Here is a 25,546-nt window from a genome sequence, read left to right as displayed (position 1 = left end):
AGACCCAATGATTAGTTGAGAGAATAATCGTCAAATTAATCAATAATGGAAATAACTGAGTTGAATTAACTCTGCCCTCCTGTCTTCTTCAGGTTTAACAGGCCCTCCAGGAACACCAGGACTTCCAGCTATCGGTGGCATTGGTCAGCCTGGATCTCCAGGCTTCCCAGGAGAGAGAGGTCAGAAGGGAGACTCTGGCGCTCCAGGGCTGTCTTTGCCAGGTCCCCCAGGACGTCCGGGGGTTCCTGGTGGCCAGGGTGCACCAGGGCCCCCTGGACCTCCAGGCTTTTCCACAGCAGGACAAACCTGCGTCGCTGGAGAGCCCGGGCTTCCCGGCGTGCAGGGAGAGAGAGGTTACCCAGGAGAGTTGGGCCAGAAAGGTGAGAGAACATAAAAATCTCTGAGCAAGAAGACTACTAGCTATAATTTGTGTATATGATGGCAAAATATACAGTATAACAGTTAGGCTTTAAAAAGTATTAAAGAATAAAGCAAAGATTACATGTTTAGTAATATTTTTGTCAGGTCTAATAGCTAAAATGTCATAATATATAATAAAAAAAATGAAGAAGTGGATTAAATGACCTCTTGCTGTTCCAGGTGAGAAGGGCGACACCTGTGTGAACTGCTTTGATAGTACCACCGCCATCCCAGGACCCCCAGGACCCCCAGGACAGCCCGGATTCCCTGGTAACACCACTTAACTTTCTACTCAACAGATTCCCACATGCGACATTAACACCTTCTGATTGTGGCTTGTCCAGACTCCAGATTAATATATGTCAAGTGGGCAGGGACCTTCTCAGTGGTACCTCGGTAATAGATGCAACTGTTTGGGATTAGCCTGACAACATTTCATGTACAAGGCTGTACTACTGGACTGCGCTGTCAGGTTGATTTGCTGCTAAGAGGTAAAAAAAATATCACACCGGTAAGAAACAGAAAACAGAAATGCGCGGACTTTTAAAAAAAAAAGTATTTTTAAATACAAGATAGATTTATTGATCATTTTACAACACATGGTTGTATAATGAGATGTCGTTTTGTAGTTCTGCTTATGCTACTCAAGAAAAAAAATATATACAGCAGATCAGTGAATAAATAATAAGTCATAGCAATGAAAATTAATTTACATGGTGGAGTGCTAAGGATGAATTTAGGAGTCTCACAGCCTGAGGGAAGAAGCTGCTCTGGAGTCTGGTGGTACGACAGCAGATACTTCTGTATCTCTTTCCAGACGGTCGCAGCGGGCTCCGGTGTTGAGCACTAGAGTGGAGGACGTGTGACTGTCAATCCGAACTGTCTGGGGTCTGTTTGTAAGGAAGTCCAATATCCAATTACAGAGTGTGGTGCTCAAGTCCAGAGAGCTAAGTTTTCAGTTTCATGAGGGAGATTGTGTTGAATGCTGAGCTGAACTCAACAAACAGCATTCTGATGTAGGTGTTGTTCTTCTCAAGGTGCGTGAAGACTGAGTGGAGGGCAGTGGAGATGGCATCCTCTGTGGATCTGTTGGTTCTGAAAGCAAACTGGTGAGGGTCCAGGCTGACTGGGATGTTGTCTTTGACGTGCTGGAGAACCAGTTTCTCAAAGCACTTCATCAGCATGAGGGTGAGAGCTACAGGGCGGTAGTCATTTAGACTAGACACTGCAGACTTTTTAGATACAGGGACGATGGCGGCTGCCTTGAAGCAGGTGGGAACAATCTCCTGTGACAGTGATGTTAAAAATGTCAGTAATAACATCAACTAGCTGGTTGGCACATATTCGTAGTACACAGCCAGGGATGTTATCAGGCCTAGCAGCTTTACTCATATTCACTCTCAGCAGGATTCTTCTCACATCCGCTCTGGATACTGACGGTGGCCAGTCTTCTGGAGGCGGAGTAGACTTTACAGCTGACTCTTTGTTGGGGAGATCAAAACGAGCATAAAATGTGTTCAGCTCATCTGGTAACATGGCCTCACTCCTGCTTTTGTAGCCTGTGATGTTTTTGATCGCCTGCCACGTATCTTCGGTGTTGTTGGTGTTGAGGTCTCTCTCCAGTCTCCAGATGTCTCAGCTTTGCCTCCTCGATGCCAGCTTTCAGTCTAGCGGTGTTGTAAGCTTCCTTATCTATTATATATATTATATAAATACTGTCTATTGTAATGGCTGGTCAGGTAAAACTTTTATCTGATTTTTCTTCCATGTGTATGAAATTAAAGGTTAGCTCATGTTAGCTAATGCTGGCCTCATGACTCAGGTAACTCGGTTTTTTAGATCTTCAGCTTTGCTCATCAGAAGTTCATTAGTTTTTTGTACTTGCAGGTGTAGTTATTTTTCTCTTTAATGTAAAGAGAAAAATAAAATTCAGCAATGCTCATAAACTTATTCTATACACATGGTGGTCATTTAATATATAAATTAGTCAGAGCTTTATATAGAAATCTTTTGAAGAAAGTAGGTTTATTAAATAGTGGCCAAGTTTCTACTTAGCTGTCACTTTGAGCAATGTAAATCTATAATGGGACGTTATTGTATCATTATTACTGTATTTGTAATTCCTTTCCTCTCCTCCATCAGGATCTCCTGGCGCTCAAGGTGTCAAAGGAGACAGAGGATTTCCAGGAACACCTGGTGCCGTTGGACCCCCTGTGAGTTCCTTAACCAAGGAAAAGGAAAACTCAAATCAGAGTTTGATTGAACTCTTATGTCTAAAATCAAAACAGAAAATCTAATAATCTAGTACTAACAACAACATTTTCTTCTTCCTTTCCTTTCAAGGGTGCCTCCGGTCCTCAAGGTGCTCCAGGATTCCCAGGAGAGAAGGGAGACCCAGGCGATGCCATCACAGTCAGCGGTGTGAGGGGAGAGAAGGGTGACACCGGCTTCCCCGGACAACCTGGTCTGCCCGGTCTGGACGGTCGACCCGGTCGTGATGGACAGCCTGGATCTCCTGGACCCAAAGGACCTCCTGTAGGTGGCTGCACTCAGTCTGTCCATCATTTAGATTGATCGATCCATCCATGATCCATTTCCTAACTAATATGTGTTCAACAGGGATCTCTGCTGGTAAAAGGAGAACGAGGGCTCCCCGGTGAGCCAGGTTCCCCAGGTATTCCAGGAGACAGGGGTCCTCCAGGGGCCCCTGGCTTCGGACCTCAGGGACCTCCAGGAGAGAAAGGTATCCAGGGCGTCTCAGGAAGACCCGGAGGTCCCGGCGCACCCGGTAAGAAGACAATTTTAGGTTTATTTAGTGATGATCCATATAAAAAACATATTTCTTACATCCCTCCATTTTGGGGTTCATATCCAGTGCAACACCCAGCGGCCCATTGCTGAGTGCTTCTCTTCTTCCAACCTGTGGCAGAGCTGAATCAAAAAATATTACTGTATATATAAAACAATATTTTTTACCAAAAATCTCAATATCTATAACATGACAGTATTTTGGGAGTTGCTACTGCTATTTTCAAAAGGTATTTTATTTTTTCTTAGGATATTAATCATTTATTTATTCACTTCATTTCATTAAGGAAGAACACCGTAAGTTCCGAAAATTTTATTTGTAAGACCAGGAAAAGACAAGAAATATCTGTTAATCTGCCTAATTATTTTCTCCATTAATTGTCCGTTCATCATTTTTATTTTGAACTTAAGAGAACATATAAATCAAACATAGCATTTCAAATGAAATACTGAAATAATGGCCAGACAAATAATAATAATAACCCGTAAAATACAAACAACAAATAATTCCATCAGCATAAGAACACAGCCGTGAAATAGTCACCACTCTGTTGGTCTGAACAGAAATAATGTTTTTTAATCACTTACGGGGTCATTCCGATTTTTTCTTTAAGATGGTGTTACTGAAACTCAACATTTCCTGTAGATGTTTCAAAATAAAAGCATCCAAGGAAAGGAAGGGGGGGAATTCTTGCCCCTGGACCACTCGAAATCCTGTAATGTTTTTAACAGCAAACAGCAGCAGCAAAAGCAAATTACTGTAATGTGGCAAACAGGGGCAAATCATAAAGAGAGGAGGTTTCATGCCCAAATATAATGAAATATGCTTATAAAACCAGAATAAAAGGTCTGATTCTCTCTTCAGACACTGGCACACACTTTTTCTCAGTGTGTCAATTCATGCTTTTATGCTTTCCACAGGTCTTTTTATATCCATATTATACCACTACACTATACCTTGTATCTAATCACTGAAACTATACATTTGATAGAAGATATTTTATTAATATCCAGTATTCTTTGTCTTTCCCCCTTACTCTCTTTTTATAGCAAGAGATCCTTTAAACTCACCTCGCTGACCTTTTGCCTGTGCTTTCTCTCACCACACAGGTGCTAAAGGTGAACCAGGCCGGCAGATGGCCGAGAAAGGCTTACCAGGACCCAGAGGTCAGGATGGCGAGCCAGGACGGCCCGGCTCACCAGGTACACAATTATTATTTTACAGTAAAGGACACATTTTCAAGTGGTGCTTGCTCCAGCTAACCCGTAACCAAGGTGACACATGTTTCAGTTGCTGATGTTTGTTTGTTTTGTTTTTTTTGTAATTTTCTGTCGTCAGGTAGCCCAGGTCCGCCTGGACAGAATGGTTTCCCTGGTTTACCAGGAGCGAAGGGTGATCCTGGACTCCCTGGCATCGGACTTCCAGGACCCCCAGGAGCTAAAGGTAAAGACATCAATGTACACTCCTCCCATCCTTCTTCCTCCTAATCTGTCTAGCTTTCTTAACACTCCTTCGCCACCTCTGTCCATCCATCTCTTCATCCTACCTCTGCTTTCTCATTATCATCTTCCTCTTCCCTCCACACCTCCTTGACCTTCACATCCTCTTCTTAGTACATCCTATGCCTCCTCCTCATGCTTTTTTCTCCACACAAATTGTCTTACCTGCCATGTATCTCATTGCTTTACCACCACCTTTTCATCCTCCTCCACCCTAACCCTCTCCTTGTTTTTTTTCCTCCAGGATTCCCAGGTGTTGCTGGCCAGCCAGGAGCTCCTGCAGGACCAGGCAGACCTGGAGTAGATGGACTCCCCGGCCAGCCTGGATTTCCTGGACCCAAGGTAAGTAGATAGATAGATAGATAGATAGATAGATAGATAGATAGATAGATAGATAGATAGATAGATAGATAGATAGATAGATAGATAGATAGATAGATAGATAGATAGATAGATAGATTCACATCAAAGGAAAGTCAAAAAGGTAGATAAAAAATAGAATAACAAAAAAAAAACTGAAATATTTTGCTAGAAGCTGAACTAAAACTAGGACTATACTCTAACTCTAAATATATATAATGAAAGTATGACCAGACACTTCCTGGCAGTGAAATCCCGCAAAATAACAACATAATTAGCTAATAATAAACTATTTTACTCTAGTTAATTGACTAGGACACAGTCAAAATGTTAACAGATACCCCATAGAGCCTAAAATAATGCTTTTTACAGTTTGAAAATGAAAGTTTAGTAGACGCCTTCATCTTAGACTCTCTTGAAGACGAGCGCTGAATCTGTACAGGCCCATAGTAAGTTTGTTGCAAAAAAAAGATAGATAATTTATAGATCTTGTTTTAATTTCATATAATGTAGTTGATTGAAGTTTGAGGACTTGCGTCTTCTAAAATGACATGATGCAATGAGCAGAACCTACCAAACTTAGCTTAGTTTTTTCCTGATTTTCAAGAAAAATAGATGTTTGGGGTTTTTTTAAAACCAGATCCTGATCTTTACCGGGATGTCTTGCGTCCCTGCATTTATTCCTCCAAGAACATGCTGACCAGTCTACAGTAAACAAGGTCCTGTTGTGATGAGCACAGCATAGAAACTCTTCCAGTAAAGTAAGTTTAAGAGAAAATAGGAAAAAAACAAACCGGAGTCCTTCCCATTAATTAATAAAACAAGACATGGTTAGACTACAGAGTGGATGCGCTGGAAATTGTATTATCGAATTTTAACGGAAATGTTACGTGTTTTTTCATAAATGCAGCCCTGTTTTCTTGTTATGGGTTAATATCTATTACAAGGTACCTCATTTACTGTACTGTACATCGAATGGCTGCCTGCCTCACTGACCCAGATTAACCATCTGATGCCCTCTGTGTGCGTGTGACAGGGTGAGCCTGGCTTTGGCCTTCCTGGCCCCCCAGGTTTACCAGGAGTACCTGGAGCTAAAGGTTTCCCCGGACCAAAGGGAGATCCTGGTTTTCCTGGCAGCCCTGGTTCACCTGGACGATCTGGATTTGATGGCGCTCCAGGAAGTAAAGGTATTCTGCAGTTCTGTTACTGATTTGATGTCTTTCAAGGGGGCATATGTGTGAGTGTGATAGAGTGCAAAAGTGAGAGGGATTTGAATTTACTTTTGTGTGTAAGATATGTGAAATGTATACACACGCCACCCAGAACTCATTAAAGCCAACAGTACACCGAGCTGACAGTGACTTTCTCATCTGATTCTGTCCAGGCGAGCCCGGTACTCCTGGTATACCCGGAGCTCGTGGCCCACCTGGATCCCCCACCATCGGCTCACTGGGGCCACCTGGCCCACCTGGACCCCCTGGTCCAATGGGACCACCAGGTGAGATACACAAGGCTGTATTTTCCTGCACATATTTAAAAAAAAAAAACTTTATGTACACTACAGCTGTTATTTGGAACATGAGATTTAGAAGAAGCTGGTTTGCAAAAGAACAATAGTGAGATTTGTTTGTGACAGTGTTTTTCATTTTGTACTGTATTTGTGCATGGTTTTACGTGTGTTTATAATTTTGAAATATTTGTTTGGTTTGTGAAAGTCACCCAGGACTGTGCATGACCACCGACTTGTCCATGTTTTGAGCTTGTAAATGTGTCTGGGTGTCATTTTGGTACAAGGATCAAACTATATATTGCACACTTTCCATGTGAGCACCCCAAAGCACCTGAGCACCAGACTGAGTGCCCAGGGTTTGTCTGGTTGATTGAAAAACACAGTCACCCTTTTTATATGTACAGATTGAATCACAGTTACCACACTACTGGATGGCAACCGTACCTTGATCTGGTGAACTTTTCCTCACATTTTCATCTTGTCTTTGCAATCATTTGAGTGCCACCTCTTGTCCACTTCAAAAATGTCACCGCTCTCTCACCCTTTCCTGGCTACGTCACCATCTTCCACAGTTTGATTGTACAGCTTCTGTATCACAGAGCAACACACGTCAGGCCTCACCATTTTAACATCACTTTTAAGTGATGGCTCTTTCTTTGCGAGCACACCAATCGTAAACTAATCTCATAAAGTTTCGATTCACTATTATTTGCGTCAACCTCATCTCTCACCATGGCACCTCACCACTTAAACCTCACACCGCTCTTTCTCTGAATGTATGCAAAAACCACGTACTAACTCATATCCAACAAAATCTTTGAATACTCTGAGCATGCATTGGCTGCTGCTGGACACATTCAGTGTTCCTGTGTCACACAGATGAAACAGGTTTTCTGTAAGAGCTTCGGTGCATATTCAGAGTGTTCAAAAACCGGCTTCATATAGAGGTTTTAATGCATTTAATGCATTATACTTTGTTCTCCTCATCTCATCTTTGGCTTAATCCAATGCTCCGCCCTCTGCGCTTTGAAACACGCCCCTCCCTTACCTGCGACGCTCTGATGCCAAGGCGAGAAAGGTATTGTAACCCAATACTGGTGCTGGTTGATGGCCATTTAACGGTGACACATATCATACACAGTAAAGGTGTAGTTTGAGATATTATGACTTTGTTTTGTGTGGATAGATTTGTTTTGTGTTTAATGATTTGCTGCTTTGTCTACTACAAACAATTACTTGCATCTTGACTGCGTTAAGCATGTGTCTGAAGACCAGAAAATAGTCCGATTTTACATCGTATTTTGTTGTGTGGCTCATCACCAGGGGAATAAAGCCCAGACAGCAGTAAAATAAACTCAGTTTGTCTTCAAATCATTCAAAACTTGGAAATCTTGAGTTCAACTATAGTTCAATAGTTCCTATACCCAGACAATGAAATCTTGATATCATCATTACAGGATTCCCTGGATCAAACGGAGTGAAAGGAGACCCCGGCCCTCCAGGTCTAGATCTCCCAGGTCTGCCAGGAGACAGAGGGAGTCCCGGTTTCCCAGGTTCCCCAGGACCAGTCGGAATCCCAGGACCTCCTGGAGGACCTGGACCGGATGGCCTGCCTGGACTGGCAGGTAAAATATAACACTAACATCATTAATCTATAGTCATGACTTAGTAGCTAACTGTAAATGCCACAGGATAGCTGGTTAGCCTGCTGGCCTATTAATAATGTGACTGGCTCAATGATAACTGCCAAGTCACTGTCTGTCTGAGTTTTTTGACCATATTTTAAGCCAAAAAATATCACATGATCATGGGGATCGAGGCTTATTCATGTCATGTCGTTCAAACCATAATTATGAGCGGCTGAGTGGGAAAAAATGTTCTTGTGACGTCAGTGTCCTAGTTGTAATTCCCGAGTTGGACATATTGGAAATTTCTGATAGCTACGATTTCTGTCATAAAGTGTCAAAAACTGGTGGCAAAACTGATGCAAAGTCACCATTGCTGTTTTTGGGGTTTTGTTTTGAGATATAAGTTTTTTTAGTTAAATCTAAAACAAATATAATATGGATCGTTCAATTCAGCTAATTAAAAAGCAGCTATAAACCATTTGTTTGAATCTGTTTCCACTTAACAAATCGCTTCATGTGTAACACAATAAAAATTCAGGCTATTTATATGGTGTGACTACAAGGCTAGCAATGGGGGCAACTGTCTTGGAATAATGCGTGAAAGCTCCCAGAAGTCGGGAGGTTTTTCTGTTCTTCCTATTCTGCCTACATTGCATGAATGCAGCATTAGCCACAAAAGTGCTGTCAAAGCCTCATGGGAGTAGTTGTTAAATGCTAAGAAAATAGTCAGTGTTTTATCTTTATGAAAATGTACTATCCAGTGCAACATTAGATACACATTTAACTGACAATATAGACAGAAACCCTCTGTATAATTTTTCCACTGTTTAATAAAGAATGATGAAAGAGTTATTAGAAATTACACTGACCAATGAAAGCTGGTAGAACAGATGCTAACAAGCTAGAAGTTGGCGGGAGTTCAGATGTCTTTTGTCTAGGTGATTAGTTAACTGACTAACTAGTGAGATAAACAAGTAGCTTCGCTAGCTGACTGGCTAATTGACCAACTGCCAAGGTGGCTGGCTAGCTAACTTAATAAATATTTAGGTGACTGATTTGCTGTCTGGTAATTTAGCTGGCTAACTGTCCTGCTGGCTTGGTGGATTGCTGGCTGGCTAGCTAGTTGGCTACCAAGGCTAGTTAGTTAGTCTGGCTGAGTGTCTAACTGACTAACTGGCTGCTGAAATAACAACTGACTGTATGACCGTCTTGCTATAGTTGTGTGAATGACGGATTGTGTACTATTGTCAAACTTCTCTCTGCTTCTGTCTAATGTCTGACTGGCTGCAGGTCAGAAAGGAGACATGGGTCCCATGGGATCCCCAGGACCTTCTGGAGGACCAGGAGCTCCAGGAGCGCCTGGCGCTACCGGACTTAAAGGTTTTCACATAAACACGCGCACTCCATATGTCACTCATAACTCTTGCAAACAGGCCTAAAAGGCGTATATCACACACAGTGTGTCCCAAGTTAAGTTTCCACTTTGTATTCCTTTTAATACAAGAAAACAGTATGTTCAAGGAATATATGCTGCCACAAGTGCTTGCTCAAATTGAAATTGGGAATTGTTGGGTCTCTGTAAATAATATTATTAAGAATACGGTCTAGACCTGCTCTATATAAAAAGTCCAATTAGATAACTTCTGTTATGAATTAAAAATTAAATTTAATTAAACAAGTGTTACTGAATTTTTAACATTTATACACATTTTTCTCAAAAATGAGAGAAGTCAAAATGACAAAGAACTTCGCTGATGACCACTCTAAACTTCTCTGATTCTCACGTTCTCCTCTCCAGGTGAACCTGGATTCCCAGGTAGAGACGGCGCACTTGGCAGTCCCGGTGATAAAGGAGAGAGAGGCGAACCCGGTCTCCAAGGACCCCCAGGAGCCCCCCAGCCACCATCGATCTATAAGGGAGCCAAAGGAGATCCTGGACTTCCAGGTACAGATGAAAACACCATCACTGCCTCGCAACAAGTGATTTTAATATTGTCTTCAGTCTTATGATCTTATTTTTCTTAAAAAGTATTAGAAAATATGCCAGACTGTTGACAAAATATAACACATTTTAAAAGTAGGTAAACATATTAAATTCATACTCACTGTATTATTATATACACATTATATTTGTGTGTGTGTTCTACAGGTGCACCAGGTTTTCCAGGTCAGAAAGGCATCGCTGGTCTTTCCGGTGACCCTGGACTGCCAGGATCAGATGGACGCCCTGGACTCCCTGGACCACCAGGTATGGGTTTACCTCCCAACACACAAACACCAATGCATACATAAATACACACTTACTCGTGCAAATAGATTTCTAACGTGCGGTTTCAATTGTGTTGCAGGTCCTAAGGGAGATCCTGGCATCCCAGGAGGCCCAGGTGCTCCTGGAGTTCCGGGACTAAAAGGCAGCATGGGAGAAATGGGATTTCCAGGTGGGTTTGAACATCTCATTGCTCTCTGTTAAGTCTTTGTTTTTCATTTGGTTCTTGGTGACTTATTAAAACATTTTTCCCAAATTTCTTTGTCATAAATGCTAATGTCACAGGACCGTCAGGGCAGAAGGGTCTACCAGGCCAGCCAGGTAGGCCTGGATCCCCGGGACAGCCAGGAGGACCTGGTTTCCCTGGCGCCAAAGGTGAACCAGGCTCTGCTGGAGTTGGACCACCTGGACAAGACGGACCCAAGGTACAGCACACAACCACTGAAATTTCCTATTTCAGAAAGGGCAAATTTAGGTTCACTCTTCATTTTATTTATGTCTCTCATAGGGTGAACCAGGCCAGCCAGGGTTCCCAGGAAGTCCAGGACTGAAAGGAACTCCAGGATCACCCGGTCTCCCAGGTTTACCAGGAGGGCCAGGTGCTAAAGGCGACCCCGGCCTCCCAGGATTCCAAGGTAAATCTGATGTTTGACTACAGCAGGTTTAGGAAAGACCTTCAGAAGTCATAAAAGAGGCGTCACACAACATAGAAAATAGTTGGTCTTTGTAGTCTAATTTTCTTAAAATACGGTATATAAATTTATCTTTTCAAATTAGCCTTGCTAAGGTTAAATCTTGCAAGTTATGGAGAGAGTTTTAGACAATAACACAAAGCACCGTGAAATTAAAATGAAAAATTTTGTTCTTTTGTTGGCTTGACTAGTGTTTCAGATCTGAAACTAAAGCACTGTAGTCATAGGCCTTATAGGAAATGATGCCATGCTACATGTTTCTAACAGTACTGAGAGCTTAGCATGACCTCAGCACCAAACATCAGACGCTAACATTTTTCAGATTTTTATGTAGTACTGAATAAAGTACTGAAACAGTTATTTTGATAAGGGCCTGCTCGCTTAAACAAAACAACACTGACTGATCCATTGTCCATCTCCATCTGCTATCCTGTCAGGTTCTCCTGGTAGCCCCGGTCCAAAGGGTCTCGATGGTGGGCCCGGTGCCCCAGGTCTCACTGGAGCTCCTGGCAGACCAGGAGAGTCCGGCCGACCAGGAGGACCAGGGTTGCCAGGAGAGAAGGGTCAGGCAGGTCGTGACGGGATCCCGGGACCAGCTGGAGTCAAAGGAGAGCCAGGTCAGTGATCAATATGCGCGGAATAAATTACTTTGCTGTATATTTTAAATTGCCAACATGCATTTGGTTGTTTTGATTTGATTCATTTAACTTCATTTGTGCTCCAGGGCTTCCTGGTTTCGGTGGCCCCGGTCCCCCTGGATTTCCAGGGTTGCCAGGTGAGTAACCACCCCACTATATCAATCAGTTTTGTTTGATGTGATTATTGTCTGTGCACTGATATAACAATATCTACTTTTATCTCTCACTATGTGTTAAGGTGCAAAGGGAGACCCAGGTCTTCCCGGCCAACCTGGCAATCCTGGTTTCCCTGGCACTAAAGGAGAGGCTGGTTTCCCCGGCTCCCCTGGTCTTCCAGGGAACAGCGGCCCTCCTGGGCCTCCAGGACTGGCTCTGCAGGGCCCCAAGGGACTCCAAGGACCCCCTGGACCACCCGGAAGAGCAGGTAAAGCACTTGGATATAGTATTTGTCACCACATGTACTGCCAGAAATTGCTGCCTGGTTTTACGATAGTAAAGTCCATCAGACCTAGATTGAGTGATGGTTTATTTTACTCACCTACAGTTAGAGGTAGGTGGGGTTTATTGTGTAGGACATTCCAGTTAATGTTAGGGGAGGGCAATCACAGAAGTCTTTCAGTAACTTTAAGTTAATAGCATTATCCAAATGATCTGAATGAAATAAACCCCATTCATCTGGATCACCAAGTAGGATAAAGAACAATACTGGCACTTTGTATGTTTTAACTCATTAACTACAAATAGATAGATTATTACAGCCAGCCTTTTGCCCTGACTCAATTTACTGTGAAAGTGTGAAAGCCAGAGACTTAAAACTTGCTTGTGATAAGTAAACACTACTTTTTTACACTGTTTTTTTGTCACGTTATAATTACCTGCAGTTTGAAATCAGGGACTGTTTTGAAGCTTCCTTGTTGTTGCTTGAATCCACCAATGAGGTGCTGATTTTTGAGATTCAGCCACCAAATGGCACTACATTCATGATGAGCTGTGACTCTGGAAGATGAAACCTGAAAAGGATAATAGGATAACAATAAAACTGTGTAAAAAAATAATTTGGTCTTTTCAAAGGATTCTCAAATCGCAGTTGTTGGAGTTTTAAACATAATCATAGAGATTTCAGAATAGTCCCTGCTAACTTAACCAAGTCCTATAATGTCATGTAAAGGGAAAAGTTAAAGTGTTCGCATTGATTGGTTACCTATTGCTAGAAAGTTAAAATTCTAATTTTTTATGTGTAATGATGAGCTGAAACTGGTGGCTGCCTGAAGGGTAGGAAATTAAAAAAGAAATACAATATACTTTGGAAAATGCAGCTTGTAGTTAATAGTCGAAAACATACAAAACCACTGGCATAATCCTGTGGGTGAAGCTCTGAATTTACAGTACAAACATTATAGATGCAAACTAAAGAAAAGACAGTACTGGTGAATGATGCATATTGTGAGTTGATGTCATTCAGTTCACCTAACCAGCGAAAACCAGACAGCAAATGGCAGAAACTGCACTTTAAGTGTGAATGCTTTCATCTCCATGTCAATTGATTTGCATGGGACGTTGTTGCACCAATTGCCACCACCGGCGTTAAGAGCCACGTCACTGTTTGAGCACCACCTGTCCAGTCATTGTCAAGAACACTGATGATAAAAATTTGTGATGCCGTGCACCCTCCTCCACACCTTTCTTTTATCCACCAATCCATCCATCCTCATGTCTCCTCACCCCCTTACCCTCTTCTCCTGATCCCATAATGGGAGAAGCTGTAATCTATCCATCTCTCCGCAGCCCCGAAGTACTGTATGTGTATATATGGGTGTGTGCGCTGGTCTTCTCTTCTGGCCATTGTAACCGGTGTGTGTCCAGTGTTTGTGGTTGTGTTAGATCATTTGGAAGAAATGTTGAGCCTGAGACAAACTCAAAAAACTCTCAACTGCATCTTAAAAATGGAGTTTAAAAGGAGTTTTTGTTTATTGAATTTAATGGGATTCAGTACCCAGCTAACAATTTGGTTAATTACAATTAAAACCTGGTTTCAAATCTTCAGTATTTCTCTAAAACCTTACTTATTATTGCTAAATAAGCAACAATCAAACTTAGAGTTTGGGAAAAAACATCTTTAATTATTATTTATTAAGAGTTTAACACTCACAAACTCAGCTAATTTGTTCCTTCAGGACTATGTGGGTGTGGTTTGATCAGATTTGATTGACAGTGCTGGCAACATAAGCAAACATTTCGGCTTCATGTAGCACCACTTGGCTCATATTAAGAAGATAAATGAGAAAACAGGTTTTCAGGACCTTTAACAAAAATATTAATTGTTAAGGGTTATACTATTGGTACTGATATGGCTAGTCTAGGTATGTGATTTTTCTCCAACCCTCCTACTATTACCATAAACAATAAACTTAAAGCCCAGTTGAGAGTGTTGGGGTTTGCATCTGGCTCTGCTGTTCTGAGTGTGTTTTGTCCCACCAATCAGTCATCTGCATGGGCACTGTTTGTCCCAACACAAACGCACTTAACACATAGAGAACAAGCCTAACACAGTGCTGGAAAGAGTGGACTACCCTGAAAACAAAGGGTATGATATAAATATCCAGTGCAACGGTTTTGAGTGAAAAAAAAAGAATATTTACTGTACATATCATTGCTGTCCTGTGAAAAGCACCTAATTTTTCACCTAATCCATTGGGTTTTTAAATGGTTTATTAAGCTTAAGGAGTAGGATCAGTTTCTCAACCCCATAGATAAAGACTTCATCCTTCAGTTTATCTGAAAAATTCAAAATTGCCAAATTTGAAAATACATTCATTGGGCAGTTAACATGCAGTAAATTAGAGTAATTTTCCATGTCTAATGTGTCAATAAATTTACTCCACATTCACATCACAACAATTTGGCAGCATTCACACGTTAAACTGTAAAAATACATTTCAAATACATCGAAACAAAACCAAATTATAGCATGCATAGCATTCTTTTCTCATGTAGAGTTAATTTTATTAGGATAGATGTAACTTATTATTTTGGAAATTTTATGCTAAAATTAGTAGTATTCTGTTATGACACAGTTGTTGGAGCCTGTTATAGTAAGTAAAAAAATGTTTTAAAAAAATGTAATTAAAAAAATTAATAAAAAGTAAATCAGACGTAACTTGAACACACTATAAGCCTCAACGATAAGATCTAGTGTCCTATTTATTCATAATACCTTGTCCTTTTTAAAAGTAAATGTCAGCACTGACCACACACACCAGCACTGTGTTAGGCTAGTAAAAAACACTCGAGTGTTTTCTGGGTGTCAAGGTGACAAAATGAAGCTATGACATTTTACCCCTTGTTTCCTGTGGCTTGGCCCCACCTACTGTGGTGTGGCCCTGCCTCTTCATGTGATGACACGTACATCCGGCCGCCGCAGGTCCCGCAGGTCAGATCAACAGCGTCCAGATTTCTACTGCACGTTCCTTACAGTACCACTGACTGAGTTTAACCCCACTCTCTGATCAATGGGGAACAAATTTTACCTGAAAACTGTTCGAAAATCACTGCATTTTCTCATTTCTGACTCTTTATTTCTTCCTAATGACTGTCTTCTTTCACTTTCTATGCACACTGATGGTAGTATATGGAGGACCAGAACTGACAAAAATAAATAAATATATGACTCAATCATAAAGTAATATTCCAGTAAATGCACCAAAAAATAATATTAAAATTACATAATAATAAATACATAAAAAATGAAAGTAAATAAATAAAATGAATGAATGAATGAATGAATGAATGAATTAATTAATTAATAAAATGAAAAATTAAATGGGAAAGTAAATAAATAGGGGAATTAATACAAATGTAAATAAATACAGAAGCAAATTAAAACAGAAATATCAATTTGTGTCACATTTTATAAATTATTTAATGTCTAAATTAATTTTAAAATTATTTTTGGTGCATTTAATATATTTATTGAGTCATTTATTTATTCATTTTTTATTTTGGCAGTTCCGGTCCTCCATAGTAGTATAATGCACCTTTAACAAGTAAGCACCTTTTTAAAGTTCATAATAATAAATATGTAACACACCTGAGATTTTAAAACTCACAGTAGTTAGCATGTTGTCTTTATCACATGTAGGTACTGTCAAATGCAAATCTAACATGCAGAATGTGTTATGCATATAGCATCATAATGCACAAAAACATAGCATATAACTAACTCACCTGAAACATTAAATCATTGTTTTTAATTTGTGTCACATACTGTAATAACAGTTCTGTTGGATTTTACTCCAAATGTTGTTGTTTGTACATTAGCATAAAATATTTTGAAGACTATTATAATTTAAACATACTGTTGCTTTACGCCGGGGACACACAGGAGGTGGAAGCACCGTGAAGCGCCATGCTAGGTCATTTCTCCTGCATTTCTCTTTGCCTGGCTGTTCAGACCAGAAGTGCATTTTCATTTATTTTCTAATCACAATATAGAGCTGATCTTTATTTTAACCTCATGAATTTATAACTTTAACTATATATAACTATATATATTCTATAACTATAGCTTTTTATGTTTCTGCAGGGTGTCGCTTCTTCTGCAACAATGAAGTTAAAAGGATTGCCTTGTGTGATGATCTGCGGGAGCGGTTTGTCTCTCTCGCTCTCTGTTTAGAGACAACTGCCAAATATGTGGAATAAATAGACCAATGTAATTCAAAAAACAAAAACATCATAAACAGCAGTAATACTATTTCTAATAAATATGGATAGGCAGATCTTGATATTTTATCATATGGGGGGGGGTCACTCCAGGAGAACAGCGGGGAGAGGGGCAGAGGCAAGCGGAAAAAATAGACCAGATGCCGAAACTATCGCTGCTAAGCGCGAGCCGACAGCGGAGCTCCACGCCGCGCTTTGTCTGAACAGCCCAATTGATTAACATGGGCGGCAAAAGGAAGTGGGCAGCATTTCGTTGCGCTTCGCTGCGCTTCCGCATCCTGTGTGTCCCCAGCGTTAAAGTTTGGTTAACTTGCTGTTAAGAGTCTCTCCTGAGCCCCCTGGTGGTCACATGGTAGAGTGATGGGTATTGGACAATTTGAAAGTTTGACCTGATAATGGCGCTCGAGGAAAAGTTATCACCAAAGTTGTTACAATTCATCCTGAGGGGAACATGAATGTCTGTATCAAATTTCATGTTAATCAATCCAAAAGTTGTCAAGACATTTCATTTTAAAAATAACACTAGAGGCACTAGAGGAAAGAATCACCAAAGTCAGTAGGTTTTATCCTTTGGGAACCATCAATGTACAAATTTGAAATCACATGATAGACATTACAACTACATGGTCAACATCTTAAACGAGTAGTCTACAAGGATGCCCCAGTGTGCACAAATTATTAATTTGAGAACACAAATTAGTAATTTGCCAAGATGACTTTCACATTTTTTTCTACCATGTGACCTTCAGGGGGATCCATACATTTCAAAACATCAACAGTGAGCATGGAGCAAATTTTTTAATTTCAGTTTTTATGCTAACATACCAGCTCCTCAACAGTAAATGAATATAAGTCATCTATGAGGTATGATAACTGCAAACAAATAGCAGTGCAGTGGAGCTTTTGAAGTTAATACCAATTACTTAAAGACAAAATATCTCTGTCGTGGTGTAGTCTGTACTGATGCTTGCTTCTGTCTAAACCTCCTCTTCTTTTTTGCCTTGTGCCGTCAACCTGGCTCCACTTGGCCTGGGAATTCTGGGAACCCTAGGTCTTCCAGGTTAGACTCTAGTGGTTTGATGGTTTTGATAGACGTTGTGCTACATGCTGTTAAATTTGTGGGTGAAATAAAGGGCGACGTTTAAAGCGGGTTTTAACGTGTCTCATGCAAGGTTGAGGTCGATTCACTTCAAACAGTTTCAGTTCAAAGTTTGAATTTGTAAAATTTTTATTTACACAAAATCCTGTCATGATACATAATGTGTGAGAAACTTTTTATATGGCTAAATACTTTTGAGTTATTGAATTTATAAGACATCAATTTACTGCTTTGAAGATGCATTTATCCCAACCCTGATCTCTTGATTTGTATCATAATATATTGTTTAGTATTGTGGTAGAGTGGAGAGAGGAGAGTGTGTAAGAATGAGTGAAAACTGTGAATGTGCTGATAATTATAACCTAATGTTGGCAGTTGTGTTTTACCCTTTCTTTACCCCACAGGACAGGCTGGACACTCAGAACTGCTCATAATCACCCAAACACATACATAAAAGAAAACAAATACATATAATAATATGGTGATGTGCACATATACACATTGACTCCAATACTGTTGTACAAGATCATCTTTACATGAAGAGTTTCATTCACCATTTTTAGGGAACAAAATTGTATTTTGGTTTTCTTTTTCTTGTCTTTGTTCTTCCTCATTTCTATTTTTGGCGGACAAAAAGTTTCTCAGAGGTAAAACTGCTCTGTAGGAAACAAATCATCTCATTAGTGGATTGAACACAAATAGTTTGCAAACTGGCAAAATTGAATAGCAAAGAATGAACTCAACTTCAGCTCTGCCTCTGAGAAAGTCTGACTAAAAACTGACAACTGAAATTGTAAAACGTGTAAATGAATCAGAATCAGAATCAGAAATACTTTATTGATCCCAGAGGGGAAACTCAAAAGAATTTCCCCTCTGGGCTCAATATGGCTAGTAACATTACTTAATGTTCCCTAGCAATACACCGGTTTTCATGAATGAATGGATGCTATGTAGAGAACATTTCTGAACGAAAGAAGTCGATATCAAGCCAAGACTGACAACCACTAGGTGGCAGCAGACTTTCTTAATAGAGTTGAGTTGAACTTTTTTTTATAATAGAAAAATTATTTTAAAAAATCCCGCTTTTGAATTGATAAATGGAAACTAAACTGAGCCCAACCCTGGTGAGAGTATAATGAAAAGAGACTTGTATGTATAACCTCATTGTGTTATTTCGCCATCATTCTGTACCTGAATTTTGACATCTGCATATGAAGGTTCACCTGGCCCAGAGGGTCCCCGTGGGCCCCCAGGAAGCGGTGGCGTGAAGGGAGAGAAGGGTAATCCCGGTTCTCCTGGCCAGCCGGGTTTCCCCGGACAGAAGGGAGACCCTGGTATTCCCGGATTCCCGGTAAGATAATTTAGTTACATTTGCAAAACTTTGTCTCTTGAACTTGAAGGATCCAAGTAAAGCTAAGTTAAAGAATTTCTACTAAACTTCTTTGGGGACGGTCAAAGAGATTAAATGTGATCGTCAGCTGAGATGTAACTCTCTGGACCTCTTTCTTACCAGGGTTCCTCTGGTCTTCCCGGAGTTCCTGGTATAAAGGGAGATATCGGTCTGCCTGGTGTTCCTGGATTCCCTGGTTAGTCCACAATACTGTAACAGCATTTTCTGATTCTTCCTACCTATCCAAAAATGTATTTTCATCTTTCTATGTTCATTGTAAGCAAAGCCCAAAGATTTGTTTCATTTGTATTTTTGCCAGGACCAAAGGGAGACCCAGGACTCCCCGGCGGCACTGGCCTTCCTGGAAGTCCTGGAGATGTCGGACCCACTGGTGGGTGAACACATTTACCTTTTCAGTTACAGCGACTATTGAGCTGAGCTACATACCTTCATGAGACACAGGACCATGATATGCTGCAACATCGTAAATCGCTAGTGTCAGTATTTCCTACATGTTTTTAAGTGTATTTAAGACTTAAAAGATAGATTTCCTCTCTTTGGCACTGAACTGCAATTTAATTCAACACAAAACACTGAGATTTGCCTTTAAAATCAGTTTAAATGTCATGTGGAATGTCTGACATTATTTCAAACTGATTATTTTCTTTTGTAACATTTGCCCTTTAGGCCTTCCTGGTGACCCCGGTATACCTCCGCCTCCCATGATAGTGAAGGGAGAACGAGGACCCCCTGGTCCTCGGGGCGTGATAGGTAATCGGGGATTACCTGGTCCTCCTGGACGTGATGGACTTCCAGGTGGGTAAATGACTCTTTGATGGGACCTGATGAAGGTCACAGGACAGTTGCACGAGTTTCAGTTGGGGATGAGAAATCAGAACTGTATTGACAATAGTTAAGTTTGAATTATTATTATACTTATCATTATCGCAATAACAGACAACTGACACAAGAGGGAGCCCTTCGTACGATAAGAAAAGAGACAGAAGAAGTTGCATTTATTGTTCTATCATTTTTGTGTATTTTTTCAAATAATGTTTTCAGTGACGTTTTTGTCTTTAAAGTATATTTAAATGATATTTTAACTTCTTTACTTCTTTACTATGTGTATACACTGTATGCATCTCAATCATAATAATCACTTCATCATAACTAATACATTTTTGTATCAGCATATCCATTGTTCAAGGTTCAGCTTTATTGTCATTAAACAGTGCAGAAGTTCACAACAAAATGCAGCTGTAGTCCATGCTGCACGCATAGAAACTATATAAATAATACCAAAACAAATTGTGTTCACAAGTGTTAACCCTGCTAGCTCCTCAGCTCTCTTTCTCTGATGGATATTGTAAATATCAAATGAGGTGATCATTACGGCTACATCATTCTGTTTCAGATGCGTTACAATAGATGGAATTGCTCACACTTAACTTTTTAATATTTGAATAATGTCTACCCTTTTTAAATTTGAAGTAATTCTAGCCTCAGATATGGTTTGCTCATCTAGCAATGAGTACTCTTCTCTCTCCCTGCTCTCAGGTCAACCTGGTGACCCTGGGGATCCTGGTCTGGAGGGTCCCCCTGGCTTCGGCGGCCCACCCGGCAGGAAGGGAGACAACGGACCCGCCGGTCAGCCTGGTGAGTGAAACAGGAACCAGACATACGAACCATCACAACTCGCCTGGCTTGGCCTAGCATCCCTGCTGGGGTTTTTTTTACAGATAAGCCAAAAAATAAACATAAGCAGTGTTTGTTTTTTTGTGGTGATGTGTGATGACAGATGGCTGGTTTTGCTGCCACCTAGTGGTTGAAATCTTACCTCAAGTTGGCCAAATAATTTGTAAAACTTGAAACATAATAGCTTCCCATTTCTAATATATGCCTTTCCCCTGATCTTAGGTCAGCGTGGCTACCCTGGTCCCCCTGGTTCAGACGGTCCACAGGGTCCTCCCGGTCTTCCAGGATCAGTCTCTGCAGCCCATGGCTTCCTCATCACCAGACACAGCCAGGGTCAGGAGGTGCCCTTCTGTCCCGAAGGAACTAACCTCATCTACGACGGCTACTCCCTGCTGTATGTGCAGGGCAACGAGAGGGCACACGGACAGGACCTTGGTACAAAGGACTTTTGTTTTACTAAGCTTTAATTTTACCTGGAAGTTGCATTAGACCTAAAAGGCTTTTGCTACAATCTTATTTTATCAAAAGCACTTCATATATTTGACCTTCTTCTTCCTCTGTTCCAGGCTCGGCGGGCAGCTGTCTGCGCAGATTCAGCACCATGCCCTTCATGTTCTGCAACATCAACAACGTCTGCAACTTTGCCTCCCGCAACGACTACTCCTACTGGCTGTCCACACCAGAGCCCACTCCCATGTCCATGGCTCCCATCACTGGAGAGGACATCAAACCTTACATCAGCAGGTAGGGAAGAAGACGTAAAGAGGTTGAATGTGGGAAGATGCAAGGTGTTTAATTTTGTGTGTGTGTGTTTAGGTGTTCAGTGTGTGAAGCACCAGCCATGGTGATTGCAGTCCACAGTCAGACCATCCAGATTCCCACTTGCCCTTCGAATTGGGAAGCTCTGTGGATAGGATACTCCTTCATGATGGTAGGACATTACACATATACACCCTTGTTTACAAAATGCACTCTCTAGCCCCTAAACCTGACGGCAACCATCACAACTACATGCTTAACCCAACTTTTACCCTAACCTTAACCTAAACCTAATGCTTACTTTGCCATAACACCAAGTCTAAGTGAATACCAACCAAGTTTTACACCAAAGAGAATCGTGTTTATTCAAAGTGCAGTTTGGGAACCAACAAACAAACTTTGAAGGCAATACACAGAATTGTACATTGATGACCATTTATGAAAGTACAGGTCACTTCTAACGCTGCTTTTTGTTTTGTTAAAGAGCACCCCATTTAAGCTTGAACACGCCCCCTTCACACCCCCCTCACAGCTCAGTCAGATCATTGCCCCAGCATCCCTTTATCTTTCCCCCTGACTTTCTACACCCATGCATTTCAGCCGTTTTAATGCCTAGATATTGCATCTCAGAGTCATGCTGAACTCACAGAACTGTAGTTACACATGTTTATTTTCCTGTACACATTTATGTATTGTTATCTCATCTCTGCAGTGCAATACATAACCAGTCTTCCTTCTCCTCCCCAGCACACTAGCGCAGGTGCAGAGGGCTCCGGTCAGGCCCTGGCCTCCCCCGGCTCCTGCCTGGAGGAGTTCCGCAGCGCTCCCTTCATAGAGTGCCACGGCAAAGGGACGTGCAACTACTATGCCAACTCCTACAGCTTCTGGCTGGCCACTGTTGAACCCACTGAGATGTTCAGGTATGGATACACATGCCAGCAGGGCGGTTTACTGATTAGAGAAGCTATTGCGTGAGTGACAGTTCACAGGTCAGGTTCCTACAGCAAGGAGCCCAAACTGATTAGTCATGATGTTGTGGGGTTAGTCAGTTAAAAGTTTTACACTTATCTCCAACATGTTTGTACTTTAATGTCTTGTCACTGTACTTACCGGCTGATACACATGCCGATATGATAAATCTGCAATAAGCTAATATCGGCCTGTACATCAGCCTGGTTAATTTCTCTGTCTAGCTTGACTGTAAAATTTTAATATCTAAATAAGGCTACACTATATATTAAATAGTTCTACACTTGCTAAAAATAAATGTTTATTTGAACTTTTTTGAGTTTCAATCCAAAATGCCACGTACTGTATGTCTTTTGGGGAGATAACTGCTTCCAGAAATTTGTCAAAAAAAATATAAATTACAAAACTAAAATATGTATAAAAAAGCCTCCTAAATTTATAAACCCATAAATCAAAAAGTATGGATCAATGGGCCTGATGCAAAAACTACTCATACTAGCATATTTGTTCTTACTGTACGTGGCACACAAGAGTCATTTAAGAAACCATTCTCTTAGGTAGCCCTTAACCCTCTAGACCCCAGAGCGCCTGTTCTATATTTCACTATAGCGCCCGGAAGTGACCTGTGATTTTAAAATCATTCTGAGCTTTGAATTGCAGATACTTTAAGTTGTCATCAATAACCGGAACCGGAAATGTCACGGCGACTTCTCATATAACTTGCCAAAGCCACATTACTGTCGTTTGTTCTTATAACATTGCTGTGTGGGTTGAAGTGTGGGACATTCCTCTTTTAAGTTACTTTCTCTTCTTTTAGGTAGACTAAGATGCATTTCATCATAGCTATTTACAAGTTTTAGTGCTATTTGTTGTTTTGTCTGGTCTTTTTTTAAATGTGCTGAATTGAACTCATCAAATTAAAAGTTTTTTAAAATGAAAACAACTTTCTGTTTTTGAGATAAAGCTGTTTGGATTGAGTAGGAAAATGCTGATTTAAGTGAGGGTTCTCAGTGAACTGCAGCAACATTTTAAATTTCTACTGGGGTCTACAGGGTTAATAATTTATAGGCGTTGATTATGCTAATGAAACTTAAACCTACTCATGGACAGGTGGCATTCGTGAAATGAGCAATTTACGACACGTTTGTGCCTCGCAAAAAAAAAAAAAGAGAGAGAGAGAGATTTAGGATAAGAGTATGAAAAATATTCTTGCATTGTTTTTTAAATGGTGGAACTCATCTTAACCACCTTTTACCCTGTGGCCCTTACAGGAAGCCCCAGTCGGAGACTCTCAAGGCGGGTAACCTACGGACACGTGTCAGCCGTTGCGTAGTCTGCATGAAGAGGACGTAACGGCACACGGCAACGAGCATATCCACCGTTGCCGGGGACAACTGATTGATAACAAGAAATGATTGGATGACGGGGGACAAGTAGGGGGGTTGTGGTCACAACAACGGATAGGCAGTCGCCGTGGTGACAAGGTGGAATTCCAATGGTGCGTTGTCTTCCGGAAAAAAAACTAAAACAATGGTGCTACTGTGCAACACAGCTTAAAAAAAGAAAAGAAAAAACTGACGTAAATAAATCTTACATTTAGTCTTTGTTTTTCTTAAGAAGTACCTCAAAATGAAAGCAAAAAATATCTACTAAATGGTGCCATGATGGATGTGTGACAACATAAGTGAATTTCTTTTCCCTTCTTTCCCAAAAGGATCATTGTTTCCTTTCTCTTTTTTAAAAATCACTTTTGACGTTGATGATACAAAAACATGATACTGTACATCTATTTCTAGACAGAAGTGCTCTTCTGTTTTGTTGTTTTGCTTTTAGCCTTATTGATAAGGAGTGGATGGTCTCAATGGTTACCAAATCGGCACTTTGACTTCGGAACATCCAAGATGAGAGATGCACTGACGATGAGCTTTCCTTAGTGAGACTGACTGCCTTTTTTTATTACTAGCTCTTCATTCACACACTCTCTCTCTCTTTCATTTTTCTGTCGTTTAACGTTACATTTGGTGGTACTAACCCTGCTGTAGCCCGCCCTCTAACCATCAGCCTACACCTTCTTTCTCTTACTTTTTTTTTGTAAGTAATAAAATGTGTATATTATGTAAAACACCTTTTGTTTTTAGTGTAGTAGGTCCTGAATCTGTACCAGCTGTTTGTTATAAGACAATTTTCCAGGTTCTTTTTAGCTCACACACTCACGCGTTCACACACAAACACACACTCATTCATTCACTTCCTCACTGACACACACTGACTCAGATATTGTACAAAGTAAGGCTTTTATGAATGAAACAGTATTTTATATATAATAAATATATATTTGAAAAAAGAGGATAAAAGGTATATAAACTTTATTCGGCTGTGGGGAGATAGTTCACTGTTTTCAAACACAAACAAAAGTCAGGCATTTCACCAAAAAATAAACTACTGAGTGTAGACAGAGCCATTTTCCCTAAAACATAACAGTCTTGTATGATATTAACGGTGCCAATCGCTTAAATCTTTTGTATTCAATTGGTAGAATTAATAAATGTTGAACTGAAATAAAGGGGATTTGCTTTTAGGTAGACTATGATTGGGGAATGTTAGAGATACTTGTGCAAAAAGGATTTGAATTAAATCTTGGCTCCTTGATTAGAAAAAATGTGATATTTGTTTTGTGTTTAACATTTCCAGGTGCTGGGCTTTGCTGTAAAAAGAGGGCCTGAGGTTTGGGGGCTCATTTTTGCAGCCCAAAACCTTCACATCCACTTTTACTGGCTTGAATTTGTATCCAAAATTGGTTAAAGTGTTCACACTCGACCCTGTTGAAAAACAGATTGAAGTGTCTGTACATTTAAATCAGGTGTAACGGTCCCTGGTGTGACGCTTCTCTCACATCAGGGTACAGACTCCTGATGGTAGTCTACAAGAGCTGTTTTAGGGAGGAAGAAATGTTTTCCTGTGATTTTATTGTTATTTTTATTTTTTCAAAACTGCTTTTATGAATTCTAAATTTTTTTTTGTTTATTTTTTTCATGTTATGTTATCCAGAAGTTGTTATAAACTTTTAAGACTGAAATAAATATTATGTCCAAA

The 25,546-nt window shown here is 40.5% G+C and overlaps 1 protein-coding gene across 5 annotated transcripts in view; it reads left to right on the top strand.

Moving 5' to 3' along the window:
* col4a5 (collagen, type IV, alpha 5 (Alport syndrome)) overlaps positions 1 to 25,546 on the top strand; it is a 60,870-nt gene extending 35,324 nt beyond the window's left edge. The window contains exons 20-52 of one of the 5 annotated variants that reach the window (XM_044183475.1): positions 93 to 380; positions 601 to 690; positions 2,563 to 2,633; positions 2,764 to 2,955; positions 3,040 to 3,208; positions 4,339 to 4,431; positions 4,568 to 4,672; positions 4,973 to 5,070; positions 6,125 to 6,275; positions 6,473 to 6,586; positions 7,668 to 7,676; positions 8,056 to 8,223; positions 9,517 to 9,606; positions 10,025 to 10,171; positions 10,376 to 10,474; positions 10,575 to 10,664; positions 10,778 to 10,917; positions 11,001 to 11,127; positions 11,622 to 11,801; positions 11,909 to 11,959; positions 12,061 to 12,246; positions 15,244 to 15,252; positions 17,593 to 17,601; positions 18,858 to 18,991; positions 19,154 to 19,226; positions 19,350 to 19,421; positions 19,718 to 19,846; positions 20,588 to 20,686; positions 20,948 to 21,160; positions 21,292 to 21,469; positions 21,542 to 21,656; positions 22,232 to 22,404; positions 23,725 to 25,546. In XM_044183475.1, coding sequence (XP_044039410.1) covers positions 93 to 380; positions 601 to 690; positions 2,563 to 2,633; positions 2,764 to 2,955; positions 3,040 to 3,208; positions 4,339 to 4,431; positions 4,568 to 4,672; positions 4,973 to 5,070; positions 6,125 to 6,275; positions 6,473 to 6,586; positions 7,668 to 7,676; positions 8,056 to 8,223; positions 9,517 to 9,606; positions 10,025 to 10,171; positions 10,376 to 10,474; positions 10,575 to 10,664; positions 10,778 to 10,917; positions 11,001 to 11,127; positions 11,622 to 11,801; positions 11,909 to 11,959; positions 12,061 to 12,246; positions 15,244 to 15,252; positions 17,593 to 17,601; positions 18,858 to 18,991; positions 19,154 to 19,226; positions 19,350 to 19,421; positions 19,718 to 19,846; positions 20,588 to 20,686; positions 20,948 to 21,160; positions 21,292 to 21,469; positions 21,542 to 21,656; positions 22,232 to 22,404; positions 23,725 to 23,806 — 3,944 coding nt within the window. In that variant the 3' untranslated portion in view covers positions 23,807 to 25,546. The remainder of the gene's footprint in view (positions 1 to 92; positions 381 to 600; positions 691 to 2,562; positions 2,634 to 2,763; positions 2,956 to 3,039; positions 3,209 to 4,338; positions 4,432 to 4,567; positions 4,673 to 4,972; positions 5,071 to 6,124; positions 6,276 to 6,472; positions 6,587 to 7,667; positions 7,677 to 8,055; positions 8,224 to 9,516; positions 9,607 to 10,024; positions 10,172 to 10,375; positions 10,475 to 10,574; positions 10,665 to 10,777; positions 10,918 to 11,000; positions 11,128 to 11,621; positions 11,802 to 11,908; positions 11,960 to 12,060; positions 12,247 to 15,243; positions 15,253 to 17,592; positions 17,602 to 18,857; positions 18,992 to 19,153; positions 19,227 to 19,349; positions 19,422 to 19,717; positions 19,847 to 20,587; positions 20,687 to 20,947; positions 21,161 to 21,291; positions 21,470 to 21,541; positions 21,657 to 22,231; positions 22,405 to 23,724) is intronic. The other 4 variants (XM_044183476.1, XM_044183477.1, XM_044183478.1 and 1 more) reach the window with 4 other exon arrangements.

The sequence above is a fragment of the Siniperca chuatsi genome, linkage group LG22 (genome assembly GCF_020085105.1).
Source record: "Siniperca chuatsi isolate FFG_IHB_CAS linkage group LG22, ASM2008510v1, whole genome shotgun sequence".
In the NCBI taxonomy this organism is placed as follows: Eukaryota; Metazoa; Chordata; class Actinopteri; order Centrarchiformes; family Sinipercidae; genus Siniperca; species Siniperca chuatsi.
Note: the sequence above shows the minus strand (reverse complement) of the source record. Positions and strands in the feature narration are given on the sequence as shown.